The 16323-nt window shown below is 44.9% G+C and overlaps 1 protein-coding gene across 1 annotated transcript in view; it reads left to right on the forward strand.

Annotated features, from left to right (window-relative positions):
• Positions 1 to 16323, forward strand: part of syne1a (spectrin repeat containing, nuclear envelope 1a) — a 205172-nt gene that overhangs the window by 136074 nt on the left and 52775 nt on the right. The window contains exons 91-98 of the mRNA XM_082976172.1: positions 60 to 203; positions 2863 to 3063; positions 4784 to 4921; positions 8225 to 8335; positions 8742 to 8903; positions 9308 to 9505; positions 9730 to 9903; positions 13913 to 14104. Coding sequence (XP_082832298.1) covers positions 60 to 203; positions 2863 to 3063; positions 4784 to 4921; positions 8225 to 8335; positions 8742 to 8903; positions 9308 to 9505; positions 9730 to 9903; positions 13913 to 14104 — 1320 coding nt within the window. The remainder of the gene's footprint in view (positions 1 to 59; positions 204 to 2862; positions 3064 to 4783; positions 4922 to 8224; positions 8336 to 8741; positions 8904 to 9307; positions 9506 to 9729; positions 9904 to 13912; positions 14105 to 16323) is intronic.

Consider the following 16323-nt stretch of genomic DNA (forward strand, 5'->3'; position numbering starts at 1 on the left):
AGTAAATACCTAATTTTAGTTGGAGTTGACCCCAACCTGCTTCGGACTCTCTTTCCCAGGAGGCCGTGGTGCAGTATGAGCAGTATGAGCAGGAAGTGAGGAACCTCCAGAGGCTGATAGAGGAAGCTCACCGCATCATACAGGACCGACCCGTTTCAACCAGTAACATACATGAACTACAGGCCCAGATACACCACCATGAGGTGAGAGATATAGATATACTGTATATGTACATACACACACACACACACACACACACACACACACACACACACACACACACACACACACACACTCGCACATACATGCACAAAACACACACAAGGAGTGAGTTCCAGGTCAAGCATCATAAGACTCCTCTTCTCCTGACTGCTTCTGACTGCTCCTGACTGCACCTGACTGCTCCTGACTGCTCCTGACTGCTCCTGACTGCACCTGACTGCTCCTGACTGCTTCTGACTGCTCCTGACTGCACCTGACTGCACCTGACTGCTTCTGACTGCTCCTGACTGCTCCTGACTGCACCTGACTGCTCCTGACTGCTCCTGACTGCACCTGACTGCTCCTGACTGCTCCTGACTGCTTCTGACTGCTTCTGACTGCTTCTGACTGCTCCTGACTGCACCTGACTGCACCTGACTGCTCCTGACTGCTCCTGACTGAGGAAAGAAAACACTATCTTTGTTCATTGGGTTTATATCCATTATGACATAACACGAACACACTCTGTCTTCAGCTCTGCACTAAATACTTCAACTCAGGAGTCAAATATTTGTCTTATTATTAGACGTATTTGACTAAACAGGATGTTGTTTTTTTAATTGACTCCTCAGTTTCACTTTCATGATTCTCTCAGATGTCTTGATGCTCAGTTGGGTCATGGCTGCAATTTAGTCTATTTTATCTCTCTAAGGGTTGACAGGATGTCTGCACTAAAGTTGCATCTCTACTGAAGATCAATGATTGTGTCATACAGCATATTCTATTTTTTATTCACCCCAGTGGCCTTTCAATCATAGCCTGGTCCCAGATCTGTTTGGGCTGTTTTGCCAACTCCCAATGACCATTCAGAGTTACCAAGACAGCAAAAACAGATCTGGTACCAGGCACTTTCAATCATACCTATCAGGGGAAATAGTAGGCCTGTGCAGCTCATATTGGATTTAAATAAAGTGACCCACTTCAGCTTCAAAGTATGATAATAGAGAGATGATAGAGTGGAAGGAAGAGGATATTGTTCAGAGGCTGTTACTCATAGTGGAAGGAAGAGGATACTGTTCAGAGGCTGTTACTCATACAGTATCTCCTGTCTGCATAGTCATCTCCCCATTCACTGTAGCTTCAACCTGCAGTGTTGGCTGAGTCCTGTCAGTCCCTACAGGGATCAATAGAATAGAATAGAATAGAATTGAATAGAAAACCACTACTGGGTTTAAAACCTGCTTATAACACAGTTACATGATGTGACAGTGGCCATTTTACATCTCCAAAACAAATACATTCCCTTCTTATCTGATTTCACCTCCACTGACGTGACTGTGCACACAGAGAAGGATGAGATTCTGATTTGACGTACTGTAGCTACACCCAACTGCAGTATCAGACAGCCTTGTGCTTTACACTGCAGTTTGCAGACTTTGCTGAGTGTGTGTTTGATCCTTCCTGCAGAGCGAGAGAGACACACATGCATTGCGGGCGCACGTGCACACACACACACACACACACACACACACACACACACACACACACACACACACACACACACACACACACACACACACACACACACACACACACATTTTGGGGAGAGAGATGAAGACACACTTACACACAGATTCTTGTGTGCTGGTATTTGACCACAGCTGCAGTCTTATTCACTGTGCTGTAGTTGTTTGGTTTGGTTGAGTGTTGGCTGAGTTCAACAGAAAGTTATACCTAGTCAGTTGTACAACTGAATGCATTCAACTGAAATGTGAATCAGAGAGGTGCGGGGGGCTGCCATAATCGACATCCACATCTTCGGCGCCCGGGGAACAGTGGGTTAACTGCCTTGCTCAGAGGCAGAACGACATATTTTTACCTTGTCAGCTCGAGGACTCGATCCAGCAACCTGGCCCAACGCTCTAACCACTAGGCTACCTGCTGCAGTTCTACTGCCTCACCTCAGTCTGATTATCAGTGCATCCACCATCTGGGAGAGAAAAAGCGAGGGAGTGGAGGGAGGGAGAGAGGGACGGAGAGGAGGAGCCTGAACTCACTGCCCATAGTGGGTCAGTAATCTGACACCCTCTCTGTAATTCTTTAGCCCTCCTCCCTCCACCCTCTCTTTTCCCGGCTCTCTTTTGTTGTCAGGAATTCTTCCTTAGGATTGGAGGAGGGAGGGGTAGCTGTGATCTCACTTCCTGTCTCTCAACCCTTTGTGTGTGTGTGAGAGAGTGGAGGAGAGATTTGCACTGCTTCAGTTAGCTCTCTCTCTCTCTCTTTCTCTCTCACTCTCTACCAAACCTTCTGTCTATCGAGTTTACCGCTGTGCCTCACCCGCCTCTGCACTGCTCTGATTGGCTTAGAGGACCCAGAGAGTGTGTGTATGTGTGTCACAGGGACAGAGCCAGTGCTATTCTCGCTCTCATACACACACACACAGCAAGATCGAGAGAGAGGAGACAGAGAAGAGAAATGCGCTCGCTCCACTTATTCTTCACCCACCGGTGCTTTTCTCTGCACCGCATTCAATGCTGAACAAACCTACCCCCCTTTCTAGGAGTCTATTTAGTCAGACCTATTGATTTTCTTATTGTGGACTGAACCACGAAGTGTTGACCCCGGGGGTGTTTTGACCGGTGGTTGGGGATGTTTTGACAGGAGCTAGCCCTGAAGATCCGAGGCTACCAGGAGCAGATAGCGTCTCTGAACTCCAAGTGTAAGATGCTGACGGTGAAGGCCAAGCATGCCACCATGCTGCTGACGGTCAGTGAGGTGGAGGGGCTGTCTGACGGCATGGACGAGCTCAGCGACGAGGAGCTGCCCACCAAACAACCGCTGGCACACCCCTCCGTCGTCATGGTGAGGGACTGGGGTTTGAAAATGACCCCCTGTGTCTGTATCCCCTTATGTGTTCTCGCTCCCCTCTGTCTCTGCAGGTAGTTTCTGTTTACTCTGGGTCTGTCTGTTTGTCTCTCAGTATATGTAGATCTGTCCCCTCTGTCTCTTTCTGTGTGTTGTATTGGTATGTTCAGGCCTAATCTAGGGGCAGTCTTTCTGTTTTAGCATCTGTCTGTCTCTCTGCATGTCTGTCTCTCTGCAGTGTTTATACTGTATATCTGCTACTGCACCTTGCTGTCTCTGCTGACATGGTATTTACCTCAGTACAGTCTTTCTATTCGCATCTGTCCCCTTATTCCACTCTCTCTCTTTTTTCCCTGTCTCGTTCTTGCTAGTTGAAGTCCTAAATCAGTTTCCCCCTGCTGGGGTCTGTTGCTGTTTGTGCTGCCGTCTCAACGGGCCAGGAAACAGGATATTGTTTGAATGTGTGTGTGTGTGTGTGTGTGTGTGTGTGTGTGTGTGTGTGTGTGTGTGTGTGTGTGTGTGTGTGTGTGTGTGTGTGTGTGTGTGTGTGTGTGTGTGTGTGTGTGTGTGTGTGGTGTGTGTGTGTGTGTGTGTGTGTGTGTGTGTGTCATTTGAATATACACAGTCAATCATGCATTGTCACACGATGAGGACACTAACATCACTGTTAAGTTTATGGTTCCCACACAGTGTAGTATCCAGCAGCGGGACATTGCCTGGTGTTGCATCATGGGGCCCGGGAAAGGCCTGAAAATGACTTTTGACAAGGTCCAACTCTGTCAGCCAAGTTCCACTATAACCTCCAAAAACAGCCCAATTGGGCTCGGCTCGCATTTCAGGTCTGCTCTCTACTGAGGCAGGCAGACAGGCAGACAGGGTGGGAGGGAGACAACTGTGCCGCTATACTCTACTGAGAGCCAGCTGTAGCTCACTCCCCCAGTCTAACTGTCTGTTGTTAACTCTATACTGGCTGCACTGGCCTCTCTCATGTAGAATATAGAGCCAGGGTTTAGATGTTTCAAAGATAAACTGTAATTTGTTGTAAGTTGTTATGGTGCAGAATGTGCTGTTGCTGTACTTTCTGTGTGTGTACTGCTTAAAAGACAGGAAGACAATGAGGTATAGGCCTGCAACAATGTATATTTAGCTGTCCCTGGTGTGAGTGTATGCGCAAGAGTTTTATTTCCTAGCATTGGCCATTCCATTCCCCTGACATATCCTGTAAAAAGCCTTGTGGGTCATTCATTGCAATTGCTTTCCAGCTTCACTAAGGGTTTCTTTGTCTAGCTGCAGAAAGCTACAGTACAGTACAGCAGTACGACCACTATATTCCTGTGCCTTTAGTGCTTCTGTCAGGCTTGGGGTTGTGTTCTATCAATACTTGTGCTTCTGTAAGGCTTGGGGTTGTGTTCTATCAATACTTGTAATGTGATCTCATTGAGACACTATTTGATTACCTCCTGTCTAATTAATCAGTAGTGTGCTTACTCTGCTAAGCTCCACCCTTTCACTCTATTCGTTATGCTTATGTTGTCTCTTTCCTCTTTCCTCTTTCTCTCCCTTTCTCTTATTCCTGTGCTCTCTCTCCATTCTCATCCTCCTCTTTCTTGTCTCTCTTTCTCTGTCTTTTCTCTCTTTCTTTCTGGCCCCTCTCTCTATATTTCTCGCTGTCTATTTCTCCATATGGTTGTGTGTGTGTGTGTGTGTGTGTGGTCAGATGACAGCAGGCCGCTGTCACACACTCCTCTCCCCCGTAACAGAGGAGTCAGGGGAGGAGGGCACCAACAGCGAGGTCTCCTCTCCCGCCTGCCGCTCCCCCTCGCCAGGGGCTAACGCTGACACTCCCCTTAACCAGGTACTGCACCGGCGCACCCCCCAACTGCCTCCCACCCATTCACCTGCCCCTGCTACTACTATCCCGACGACCCCTAACTACCTTCATCCTACCCCTCACTGTGCCTCCTATTAAGTACATGTGCTGTGTACCTATAACGCTTATCTGTCCCAACAGCGCTCTCTGAGACTGCAGGCATGGCCATCTTACCACTATCTCCTGGGTAGACCGATTCCCTTGTTTCTCTATAAGCAGGGTTGTTGGTGAATTGCAATTGGTCATTCATTGTCTCAAAGCTTCACAACAGTTGTATAGCTTTAGAAGTGGAAATACTAAATGTCAATCAGAGTTTAGTCTTCGATGATGTACTAGTACTATTTACTAGGAAGTTGTACATGTAGAAGTTAATGCCATCTATACGTAGAAGCTGCACTCAGATAACACCCAGTGCAGATATCCTCTAAATATTTGGGTGTAGAATCTTAAGCTTACTATGGTTATAATGGCTTCCAGCATCTGGTTGGCATATGGCTAACTACATTAGGAGACAACGCAATTACAGGGTTTGTGCTCAGGCTAGAATGAAAGGCGGCCGGTGCGTAGGAAAAATAAAATATCTATGGAGTTCAATATCTACAGTACCAGTCAAAGGTTTGGACACACCTACTCCTTCCAGGGTTTTTCTTTATTTTTACTATTTTCTACATTGTAGAATAATAGTGAAGACATCAAAACTATGAAATAACACATACGGAATCATGTATTAACCAAAAAAGTGTTAAACAAATCAAAATACATTTTATATTTGAGATTCTTCAAAGTAGCCACCCTTTGTATTGATGACAGCTTTGCACACTCTTGGCATTCTCTCAACCAGCTTCATGAGGTAGTCACCTGGAATGCATTTCAATTAACAGGTATGCCTTGTTAAAAGTTAATTTGTGGAATTTCTTTCCTTAACTTCTTATGGATCCCTTCACGCGCCAATCCCTTTAGCGGGATCGATTTGACAACACCCAGTGAAATTGCAGCGCACCAAATTCAAAAACAAAAATACTCATAATAAGAATTGAAAAAGCATACAAGTGTTATACATCGGTTTAAAGATGAACTTCTTGTTAATCCAGCCACAGTGTCAGATTTCAAAAAGGCTTGATGGCGAAAGCAGACCATGCGATTATCTGAGGACAGCGCCCAGCATACCAACACATGAAAATCAGATTTCAACCAGGCAGGTGCTACACAAGTCAGAAATAACGATATAATTCATGCCTTACCTTTGAAGATCTTCTTCTGTTGGCACTCCAAAATGTCCCATAAATATCACAAAAGGTCCTTTTGTTAAATAATTTGCTTCTTTATATCCCCAAAATGTCAATTTATTTGGCGCGTTTGATTCAGAAAACACCGGTTCCAACTCGCCCAACATGCCTACAAAGTATCTAATACTTTACCTGTAAACTTTGTCCAAACATTTCAAACAACATTCCTAATCCAAATGTATGTATCCTAAAACGTAAATAAAATTTAAGACGGGAAATACTGTGCTCAATACCGGAAACAAAGTGAAGCACGTTCCAGGTCGTGCGCACCAAAACATTAGAGTGCACCTGGAGTGACACATGAAAATAACAGGGCTACTTATTCAATTCTCAAAGGAAAAACATCAACCAATTTCTAAAGACTGTTGACATCTGATTTGGCAGGGGTTTCGCCTGCCAAATCAGTTATGTTATACTCACAGACACTATTCAAACAGTTTTAGAAACTTCAGAGTGTTTTCTATCCAAATCTACTAATAATATGCATATCCTAGCTTCTGGGCCTGAGGAGCAGGCAGTTTACTTTGGGCACGCTTTTCATCCGGATGTGAAAATACTCCCCCCTAGCCCAAAGAGGTTTTAATGTGTTTGAGCCAATCAGTTGTGTTGTTACTAGGTAGGGGTGGTGTACAGAATATAGCCCTATTTGGTAAAATACCAAGTCCATATTATGGCAAGAACAGCTCAAATAAGCAAAGAGAAACAACAGTCCATCATTACTTTAAGACATGAAGGTCAGTCAATGTGGAAAATTTCAAGAACTTTGAAAGTTTCTTCAAGTGCAGTCGCAAAACCATCAAGCACTATGATGAAACTGGCTCTCATGAGGACCACCACAGGAAGGAAGACCCAGAGTTCATTAGAGTTAACTGCACCTCAGATTGCTGACCAAATAAATGCTTCACAGAGTTCAAGTAACAGACATCTCAACATCAACTGTTCAGAGGAGAATGCGTGAATCAGGCGTTCATGGTCGAATTGCTGCAAAGAAACCTCTACTAAAGGACACCAATAATACGAAGAGACTTGCTGGGCCAAGAAACACGAACAATGGACATTAGACCGGTGGAAATATGTCCTTTGGTCTGATGAGTCCAAATGTGAGATTTTTGGTTCCAACCGCCATGTCTTGGTGAGACGCAGAGTAGGTAAACGGATGATCTCCGCATGTGTGGTTCCCACTGTGAAGCATGGAGGAGGAGGTGTGGGGGTGTGGGGGTGCTTTGCTGGTGACACTGTCTGTGATTTATTTAGAATTCAAGGCACACTTAACCAGCATGGCTATCACAGCATTCTGCAGCGATACGCCATCCCATCTTGTTTGAGCTTAGTGGGACTATCATTTGTTTTTCAACAGGACAATGACCCAACACACCTCCAGACTGTGTAAGGGCTATTTGACCAAGAAGGAGAGTGATGGAGTGCTGCATCAGATGACCTGACCTCCACAATCACCCAACCTCAACCCAAATGAGATGGTTTGGGATGAGTAGCAGAGTGAAGGAAAAGCAGCCAACAAGTGCTCAGCATATGTGGGAACTCCTTCAAGACTGTTGTAAAAGCATTCCTCATGAAACTGGTTGAGAGAAGGCCAAGAGTGTGCAAAGCTGTCATCAAGGCAAAGAGTGGCTACTTTGAAGAATCTAAAATATAAAATATATTTGATTTGTTTAACACTTTTTTGGTTACTACATGATTCCATATATATATATATATATGTTTCATAGTTTTGATGTCTTCACTATTATTCTACAACGTAGAAAATAATAAAAATAAAGAAAAACCCTTGAATGAGTAGGTGTGTCCAAACTTTTGACTGGTACTGTATATCGCACTAAAGACCATGAAAGGAAATAACCGAAGGAGGCCGATATGCAAAAATGGACAGCTTAAATGTATTTAATCCATGCTCGAAAGAATACAAAGGGTGAAAGGGCAAGGTGCTATACAAAAATGTAACAACAACCCACACTCTCACACTCTGATCTGTTGTGTATTATAGGCCCGGGCCCCTCTGAGTCGGGCCCCTCTACAGGAGCTGTATGACCCCTCTCTAGAGTCCAATGCCAACCTGGATGACCTGCAGCGCTCCTGGGAAACACTAAAAAATGTGGTACGTCAGCTCAACAGCTATCCACTAACATAAACAAACCGTTACTGTATAAACACTGACCTGTCTCTGCTCTGAGTTATTTTTAGACCTATTTACCTATCCAGTTGTTAAAATGAATGAATGAAATAACGACAATATGTCTCTCTCCCTCTCCTTCTCTCTCCTCCTCTCTCGCTCTCTTCCTCTTTTTTCGCCCCTCTCTCTCCCTCTCTCTCCTCCTCTCTCTCTTCCTCTCTCCCTCTCTCTCTGCCTCTCTCTCTCCTCCTCTCTCTCTCTCCCCTCCCCCCTCTCTCTCTCTTCCTCTCTCTCTCTCTCCTTCTTTCCCTCTCTCTCCTCCCCTACCTCTCTCTCTCCCGCTCTCTCTCTCTCCTTCCTTCTCTCTCCCTCTCCTCCTCTCCCTATGTAGATCAGTGAGAAGCAGAAGACTCTGTATGAGGCTTTGGAGCGCCAGCAGCACTACCAGGAGTCCCTCCAGTCAATCTCCACCAAGATGGAGTCTATAGAGGGAGCTCTCAATGAGGGCCTAGAGTCCCGCAAGAGCCCTGAGAGCCAGATGGCTGCACACCAGGTGAGAGAGATAGGGAGAGCGATAGACAGAAAGAGGGAGAGGGATGGGGACTTTAGGAAAGGAGAGAAAGTGGGGGGAGGGTGTTGAGGCGGAAAGTCAGAAAATACAGAGATATAGAAAGGAAAAGAGGGGGAGAGGGGGATGTAAAAGCAGAAAGGGAGAGAAATGTTTAGATTTTATTTGCACTAGCCAATGCAGGGATTGGACAGACACTACATTGCTGTTCCTTGTTGCTATGCCAACAGTACAGCAACTGCACAGTGCTTGTAGGGTTTTTACCAAATGCCAACTCACTGAACCTGAAAATGTCAATATGTCATACTCTCTCCGTAATCTCTGAACTGTATTCCAACTACATGTTTAAATAACCTCCCTCCTTCCCCCTCCTCCCCCGTCTCCCCCAGGCCCTGATGGATGAGATCCTGATGCTACAGGATGAGATTGGGGACCTGCAGACGTGTTTCAGTGAAGAGCTGTGTGACGGCCTGGACAGTGACAGTGACCCAGGGGACCAGCTGGCCCTCCATTCCACCCTGACCGTCCTGGGAGAGAGGATGGCCACCATCCGCATGAAGGCCTCTGGGAAACGGCAGCTATTGGAGGTGGGTGGGAGTGGAACACTCATCAACAATGAATAAAGAAAGAATGGATGGATACTTAACACCATACGAAACAATTCAATTGTTTTAATGCAAAGGAGTGTGGTTGCTGTAAAATAGTTGGTTGTCATAGTGACATGGGAGTTAACCAATAAATGGCAATAAAAGTAAAGATGACCCATTTCCATGGAAACAAAGTGTTATGGTTGTCGTGGTGCTCCCTACAGGAGCGTCTGAGTGAGCAGCTGGAGGAGCAGAGGCAGGAGCAGGCGCTGCAGCGTTACCATAGTGAGGCAGAGGAGCTCGACCATTGGTTGCTCAGCACCAAGGCCACGCTAAGCTCCGCCCTTCAGCCACACCCAGAGGACATGGACATGGAGGAGCAGCTGATTGACTGCCAGGTGAGGGGCATGGCGGTGATGATGTCATAAAATAGGGACGGGAAATATGGCGGTCAGGGTTTTGGAGTTGTGTTATTGGGGGTTTCATTGCACAGTACATACAAGGTCTGGATCCAAACGGCTCAGCCCCCTGTTTTGATGCTTAAAAATAGTACTGAATTCAATTTCTGAGTCTCATTTTGCAGAGAATTGCATTCCCACTCATATTTCTTCTCCTAGGTAGTGGTTGTATTGTTACTGGGTGAAATGATGTAGGTCTGAAACTCTGACAAATAATCTGCTTTAGAAAAGAAATGGATAAAGTCTGATAGAGTCCACAAGCCAAGACGCAGACATAAAGTGGTCACACTATTGCTATTGTCCCACTGAATGACCATCCTAAATTAGATTAGTTCGTTTTTTGTCCCTCTCCCTGTGTGGGATATTAAGATTATGGTCTGTCTCCCTGCTCTGACTTCCTCCAGCTTTGGGACGTCCCGCTGGGTCCCTAAACATTCCCCCAGTCCTCCGGGCCCTGCTTTGTCCCCCTCTCAAACTGTTACCATGGTGATGTCACCCCCACTCACACTGTTACCATGGTGATGCCACCCCCAGCTTTGATCAGGTTGGTGTGGTGGTGGAAGTGGAAGTTGAGCTGATCCAGAGACAGTTTTGTGTTTTGGGGTCCTAGTGGATCATTCTAGGAGTGTGGTAAACAAAGTTGATCCTAGATTAGTGGTATGGACCAACCTCTCCCTGAAGGACGGGTCTGTTAGAGTGCCCACTATAGGGAACAAACACATTTTGAACTGCAGGTTTAGTTAGTTAGTTACTGGTATTGCCTCAAAACTTAAAAGAGTGGTTAAAATGAACTCTATGGGAGCAGGCTCCTAATAATAACTGTACCTCAGAGGCCCAGTCCCAGGTAGTCCATAAATGAAGTGTGTGCTGAGAGCAGCTGGGAGGACTATAAGCTGATTAGGGTTTACATATGGCTCCTGTGGAGCTCAGGTCTAAGGGCTAGGCCTGTGCAGGGTCAACCCTCTGTGGGCCTACAGCTCCCTGCTGGAGTTAATGGGAGCAGGGCTGGGGGACTGGGGGGGTCGGGGTTGTAGCGTGAGGGATGGAAATGTGTGTGGTATTACTTGAAAGGAGGCAGGAGTGGAGAGGAAGGGAGAGAAAGAGAAATGGATCTCTCAGAGAATGAGAGATAAGGAAAGAATAGGAGGAAAAGGAATGGAGAGAGATAGGCTAAGAGTGGGAGTTGGAGGCGGGGAAAGAGAGACAGAGAGAGAGAGATATTCACATCTCCTTCTGAATGACACTGTCACAGCTCTCCTCTGAATAGAGAGGAGGTGGTGCACTGGGGAGACTATTGTGGAGGGAACCATGTCAGTAGGGAATTACCACTCCTACCACTGTGTCTCTGGGCCGCTCAGTGAAATGAAAAACATGCAAATCCCCCCTTTTTTCTCTTTTATCCTTTTTCACCCATGGTCTGAACATGGAAGGGGAGGGCCTCTCATTGGAGAAGTGTTGTCGTGGAGATTTGAAGGAAGAGGTTGAAGAGGAACGTGGATGGAGAGGGAGAGAAAGAGGGATAGAAGTAGAGAGTATATATTATGAAAAAGAGAAAGGGAAGGAGGACAGAGAACGTGGTGTGCATACAGTATGTGTACTGTATGAGGCAGGCCCAAGAAGCAGCAGCTGTAGCTCTTCTGATGGGTTCATGAAAACAGTGGCCAAGGCCTTTATGTGGAGACGAGGCCTCTGACCTTCCAGAACACGGACTGTCATTCACTGCCCTCGGCCAATAGAAACTCTTTGAGGAAGGGAACAGAGAGCTATCATTGGACGTTGATGTTCCTGCGATAGAGAAAGGGGTTGTGTCCATGTTGTTGTGGTATAGTTAGTTACAGTACACTCAGAAAAAAGGGTTCCAAAACGGTTCTTCGACTGTCCTCATAGGTGAACCCTTTTTGGTTCAAGGTAGAACCATTTTGGGTTGCATGTAGAACCCTCTGTAGAAAGGGTTCTACACAGAACCCAAAAGGACTCCACCTGGAACCAAAAAGGGTTCTTCAAAGGGTTCTCCTATGGGGACAGCCAAAGTACCCTTTTAGGTTCTAGATAGCACCTTTTTTTGTTGGCCTGGGATTGGGTTATCATTGACTGCCATAGTTGAGCTGGCTCCCTAATGCGAGCAGTATTCTAGCTGCCCTTTCTGACCATACCATATTGACCAGTGGTGATCGATGCCACTTAAGATGAGAGGGGACAATTCTTTTTTTTAATGAGCATGGCCTTATTTCTATTAAAGCATATTTGATGACTGTCATTCATATTCCATTAACCCAGCTCAATGTAACATCGATAGGTTTAGGCTACTACATGTTACTCAAATGTTCACTATACCCATCATGAGGCTGCTACAACCTAGCCTATGAATGAACGTTTACAACATACACTACCGTTCAAATGTTTGGGGTCACTTAGAAATGTCCTTGTTTTGAAAAGAAAATAACATTTTGGGTCCATTAAAATAACATCTAATTGATCAGAAATACACTGTAGACTGTTAATGTTGTAAATGACTATTGTAGCTGCAAACGGCAGATTTTTTTATGGAATATCTACATAGGCGTACAGAGGCCCATCATCAGCAACTATCGCTCCTGTGTTCCAATGGCACGTTGTGTTAGCTAATCCAAGTTTATCATTTTAAAATGCCAATTGATCATTAGAAAACCCTTTTGCAATTATGTTAGCACAGCTGAAAACTGTTGTCCTGATTTAAAGAAGCAATAAAACTGGCTTTCTTTAGACTAGTTGAGTATCTGCAGCATCAGCATTTGTGGGTTCGATTACAGGCTCAAAATGGACAGAAACAAAGGACTTTCTTCTGAAACTCGTCAGTCTATTCCTGTTGTGAGAAATTAAGGCTATTCCATGCAAGAAATTGCAAAGAAACTGAAGATCTTGTACAACTCTGTGTACTACTCCCTTCACAGAACAGAGCAAACTGGTTCTAACCAGAATAGAAAGAGGAGTGGGAGGCCCCGGTGCACAACTGAGCAAGAGGACAAGTACATTAGAGTGTCTAGATTGAGAAACAGACGCCTCACAAGTCCTCAACTGGCAGCTTCATTAAATAGTACCCGCAAAACACCAGTCTCAACGTCAACATTGAAGAGGCGACTCCGGGATGCTGGCCTTCTAGGCAGAGTTCCTCTGTCCAGTGTCTGTGTTCTTTTGCCCATCTTAATCTTTTCTTTTTATTGGCCAGTCTGAGATATAGCTTTTTCTTTGCAACTCTACCTAGAAGGCCAGTATGCCGAAGTCGCCTATTCACTGTTGACGTTGAGACTGGTGTTTTGCGGGTACAATTTGTTGAAAACCGTTCAACTATTTTCTCTCTCTTTGAGTTACCTTCTCACTACATTTTATGCACTGCTAGCTAGCTGTAGTTTATGCTTTCGGTACTAGATTAATTATCTGATCATTTGATTGGGTGGAAAACATGTCAGTCCATGCTGCAAGAGCTCTCTTGGAGGACGTCCTTTGGAAGTTGTTATAATCACTGTGTAAGTCTATGGAAGTGGGCGAGAAACATGAGCCTCATAGGTTTTGTATTGAAGTCAATTTACCCAGAGGAGGACGGAAGCTAGCTGTCTTCTGGCTACACCATGGTGCTACCCTACAGAGTGCTGTTGAGGCTACTGTAGACCTTCATTGCAAAACTGTTTTTAATCAGTTATTTGGTGACGTGAATATATTTAATATAGTTTTATCTACAAATTAGAACTTTTTTAATGTTTCACTCTGAGTCTCTACTGATATTGACATATTTTACCCTAAGAGTGTGGTCTTGTTAGCTGTATCAGTTGTGGGTTCGCTATCATGTCTCAGCTTTCTTCCCTGCAACAGTGACTCTGCGGTCAAGTTGTGAATCAGGTTGTGGTCACTCTGGTGGTCACTCTGGTGGTCACTCTGTTTGCGCTGGCCTTACTGTGTGCTGCTGTCCCTGCAGAACATGCTGTTTGAGATTGAGCAGAAGGTGGCCTCCCTGTCAGAGCTATCGGTCCACAGTGAGAGCCTGCTGCTAGAGGGGCGGGCAGGGACGCGCGGGGAGGCCGAGCAGCTCACCTTTAAACTCCACTCCCTAAAAGACAGCCTGGTGGAGCTGCAGAGGATGTTGCAGGACAAACAGGTCGACATCCAGGTGAGACACGATGCATCGTAGTGGTATGAGTGTTGGGCTGTTTTCTCAGTCTCTCTGTCTCGCTCTCTCACTTCTCTCTCTGTCCTCTTCTTTCCTCTCCTCACCTTTCCTATCTCTGTGTCTCTTTCTTTATATATCTCCTCTTTGTCCCTTTCATTCCCACCAATTGGCATTCTTTTTTTATTTCTCTATTTCTCACAGTGGACTCTATTTTCACTGCGGGTATATGGGCACAGTAGCTGGCGATGGCGCGAAAGGGCTGGGTTTTGATGAATCAATGAGTTGGAGGCTTAACCCCTCACTGGCCAATCAGAACCTGCTCCATGGCTAAATATGTGGTTGCTTCAAGTATTTTATGTATTGTGTTGCCTTCAACTCCAATTCGAATGTTAGTCTGTTATAGTCTAGTTTGTTAAATTGGCTACAAAAACCAAATAATAAAATGTAGGCCTATCCCATTTTTGATAAATATGATGAACATATTTGCAGTCCACATTGTTCGAAGTAAGGCATGACTTCAATATGGAGATATATTGTTAAACATAGCATTCAGACTGATATAGGGGTTAGGCCTACTGTAAATTGCATTATGGCTATAATTCGAATCTAATTCTAATCAAAACGAATCAACAACTTGTTTTAGATAGGCTATGTCTAAATAGAGTGACAGGCACCATAATCACTCCCCGTGGGCATATAATATTAAGGCAACTCAGACAATGCAGGGTTTTACACACATCCAAACTTTTCATAGAAGCTGGACAAAGATCCAACATAAAGTGATTGTCCACTCAGCGTTATACTACTCCCAAATATAATGTTTGATAAACATAATGGAACCATCTTACAGATCGTATTCACACTTCTCCAGAAATAGCAGACGGCTCCGAAATTCCATTGCATGCCAGCTGGATGTTATCATCATAAAGACAGGACGGTGAATCATTCTAAAAAGTTTGGTTTTTAATCAAATTAAATAACAACAATATTTCAAAATAGCTTGTTATCATAAAATGGACAGAATAAAAAAGAAACAACAGATTGCTGTTGAACCAGCCGTAGTTCTAGCCTATAGGCACGCCTACGGTAGGGGAATGTTACAGGAAAATAAGTACAAGGGTCACCAGCATCATCTCATCTCTCGTTTCATGATGGGCACATGGGCACATGTAGCTTACATGGAGTGGTTGTTATGCACGTCCAAAACAGGAGCGGGCTAAAATGATGTAGGATTACACAATACATACATAGAAGAAGGGGATGTCCGCTCACGGTTTTGCTGCTCCCAAACTTGATATTTGAATAAAGCTATGGTGATTAAGATGTATTTCAAAGCAGACTCACGAATCAAACTCTTTATTAATAGGCTTGGCTACTTTGCGAATCCATTGGGTAGGTAAAAAAAGCTATGTGCTTGGTTGTTAATCAAATGAAACCAAATGTTTATTAATACTAGGGTTACCGGCACAAACAGCACATCTCCTCTCTTGTTCCATGAGCATAAGGGCACTTTGTGTCATAGGAGGTTAGGTAACACCTCCGCTCACAAAATCCACCATGCCATTACCAACCTCTAAGACCTGCTTTTCGTTGGTCTTAAATCCCGATATGCGCTGCATGAAATTGTCATTTTTGCACTTGTTTTCAAGGACACACGTCAAATATGGCCACCCCTCCCACCTCAGCGCAAGCAAGCTGATATTAGGTAAATTGCTGAACCTGGCGTATGGGGTGGAAAATACCAGAGAGACAATTTTTACATGCTGAAATCGCAAACTAACGTGCGTTTGGCACTTGCGCCGCCGTAGTAACAGACAAATTTAAAACTCTCCCTCTCTCACACACAAACACAGTTGGACCATACACCTGCCTCTCTTATGTGTTGGTGTATTGTTGTGTTTTGTTGAAGTGTGTTGCGCATCTCCATCAATAGTTGTTTTGTGTGGACACAAAGGCTATGCTTCAGTCATAAAGGCCCACTGTCTCCCATGAGAACAGCAACTGCCTGTATGTCACACAAACAAAGAGCAAAGAGATGCTAACCTCTAATCCTAACCCAGAGATGCTCTGGAATCCTCTCTCTCTGCTCGTCATGCTACCTCTAACACTGTTGTGATGACACATAGCATTTGGCCTCTCACTTTGCTATGATATTGTCTTCAGTAGTAGTAGGTATGTTTACAAGCATGTAAGCACGGATCTGCATTTCAAACAAATAG

This window comes from Salmo salar, chromosome 06 (genome assembly GCF_965601325.2).
Source record: "Salmo salar chromosome 06, fSalSal1, whole genome shotgun sequence".
Classification (NCBI taxonomy): domain Eukaryota; kingdom Metazoa; phylum Chordata; class Actinopteri; order Salmoniformes; family Salmonidae; genus Salmo; species Salmo salar.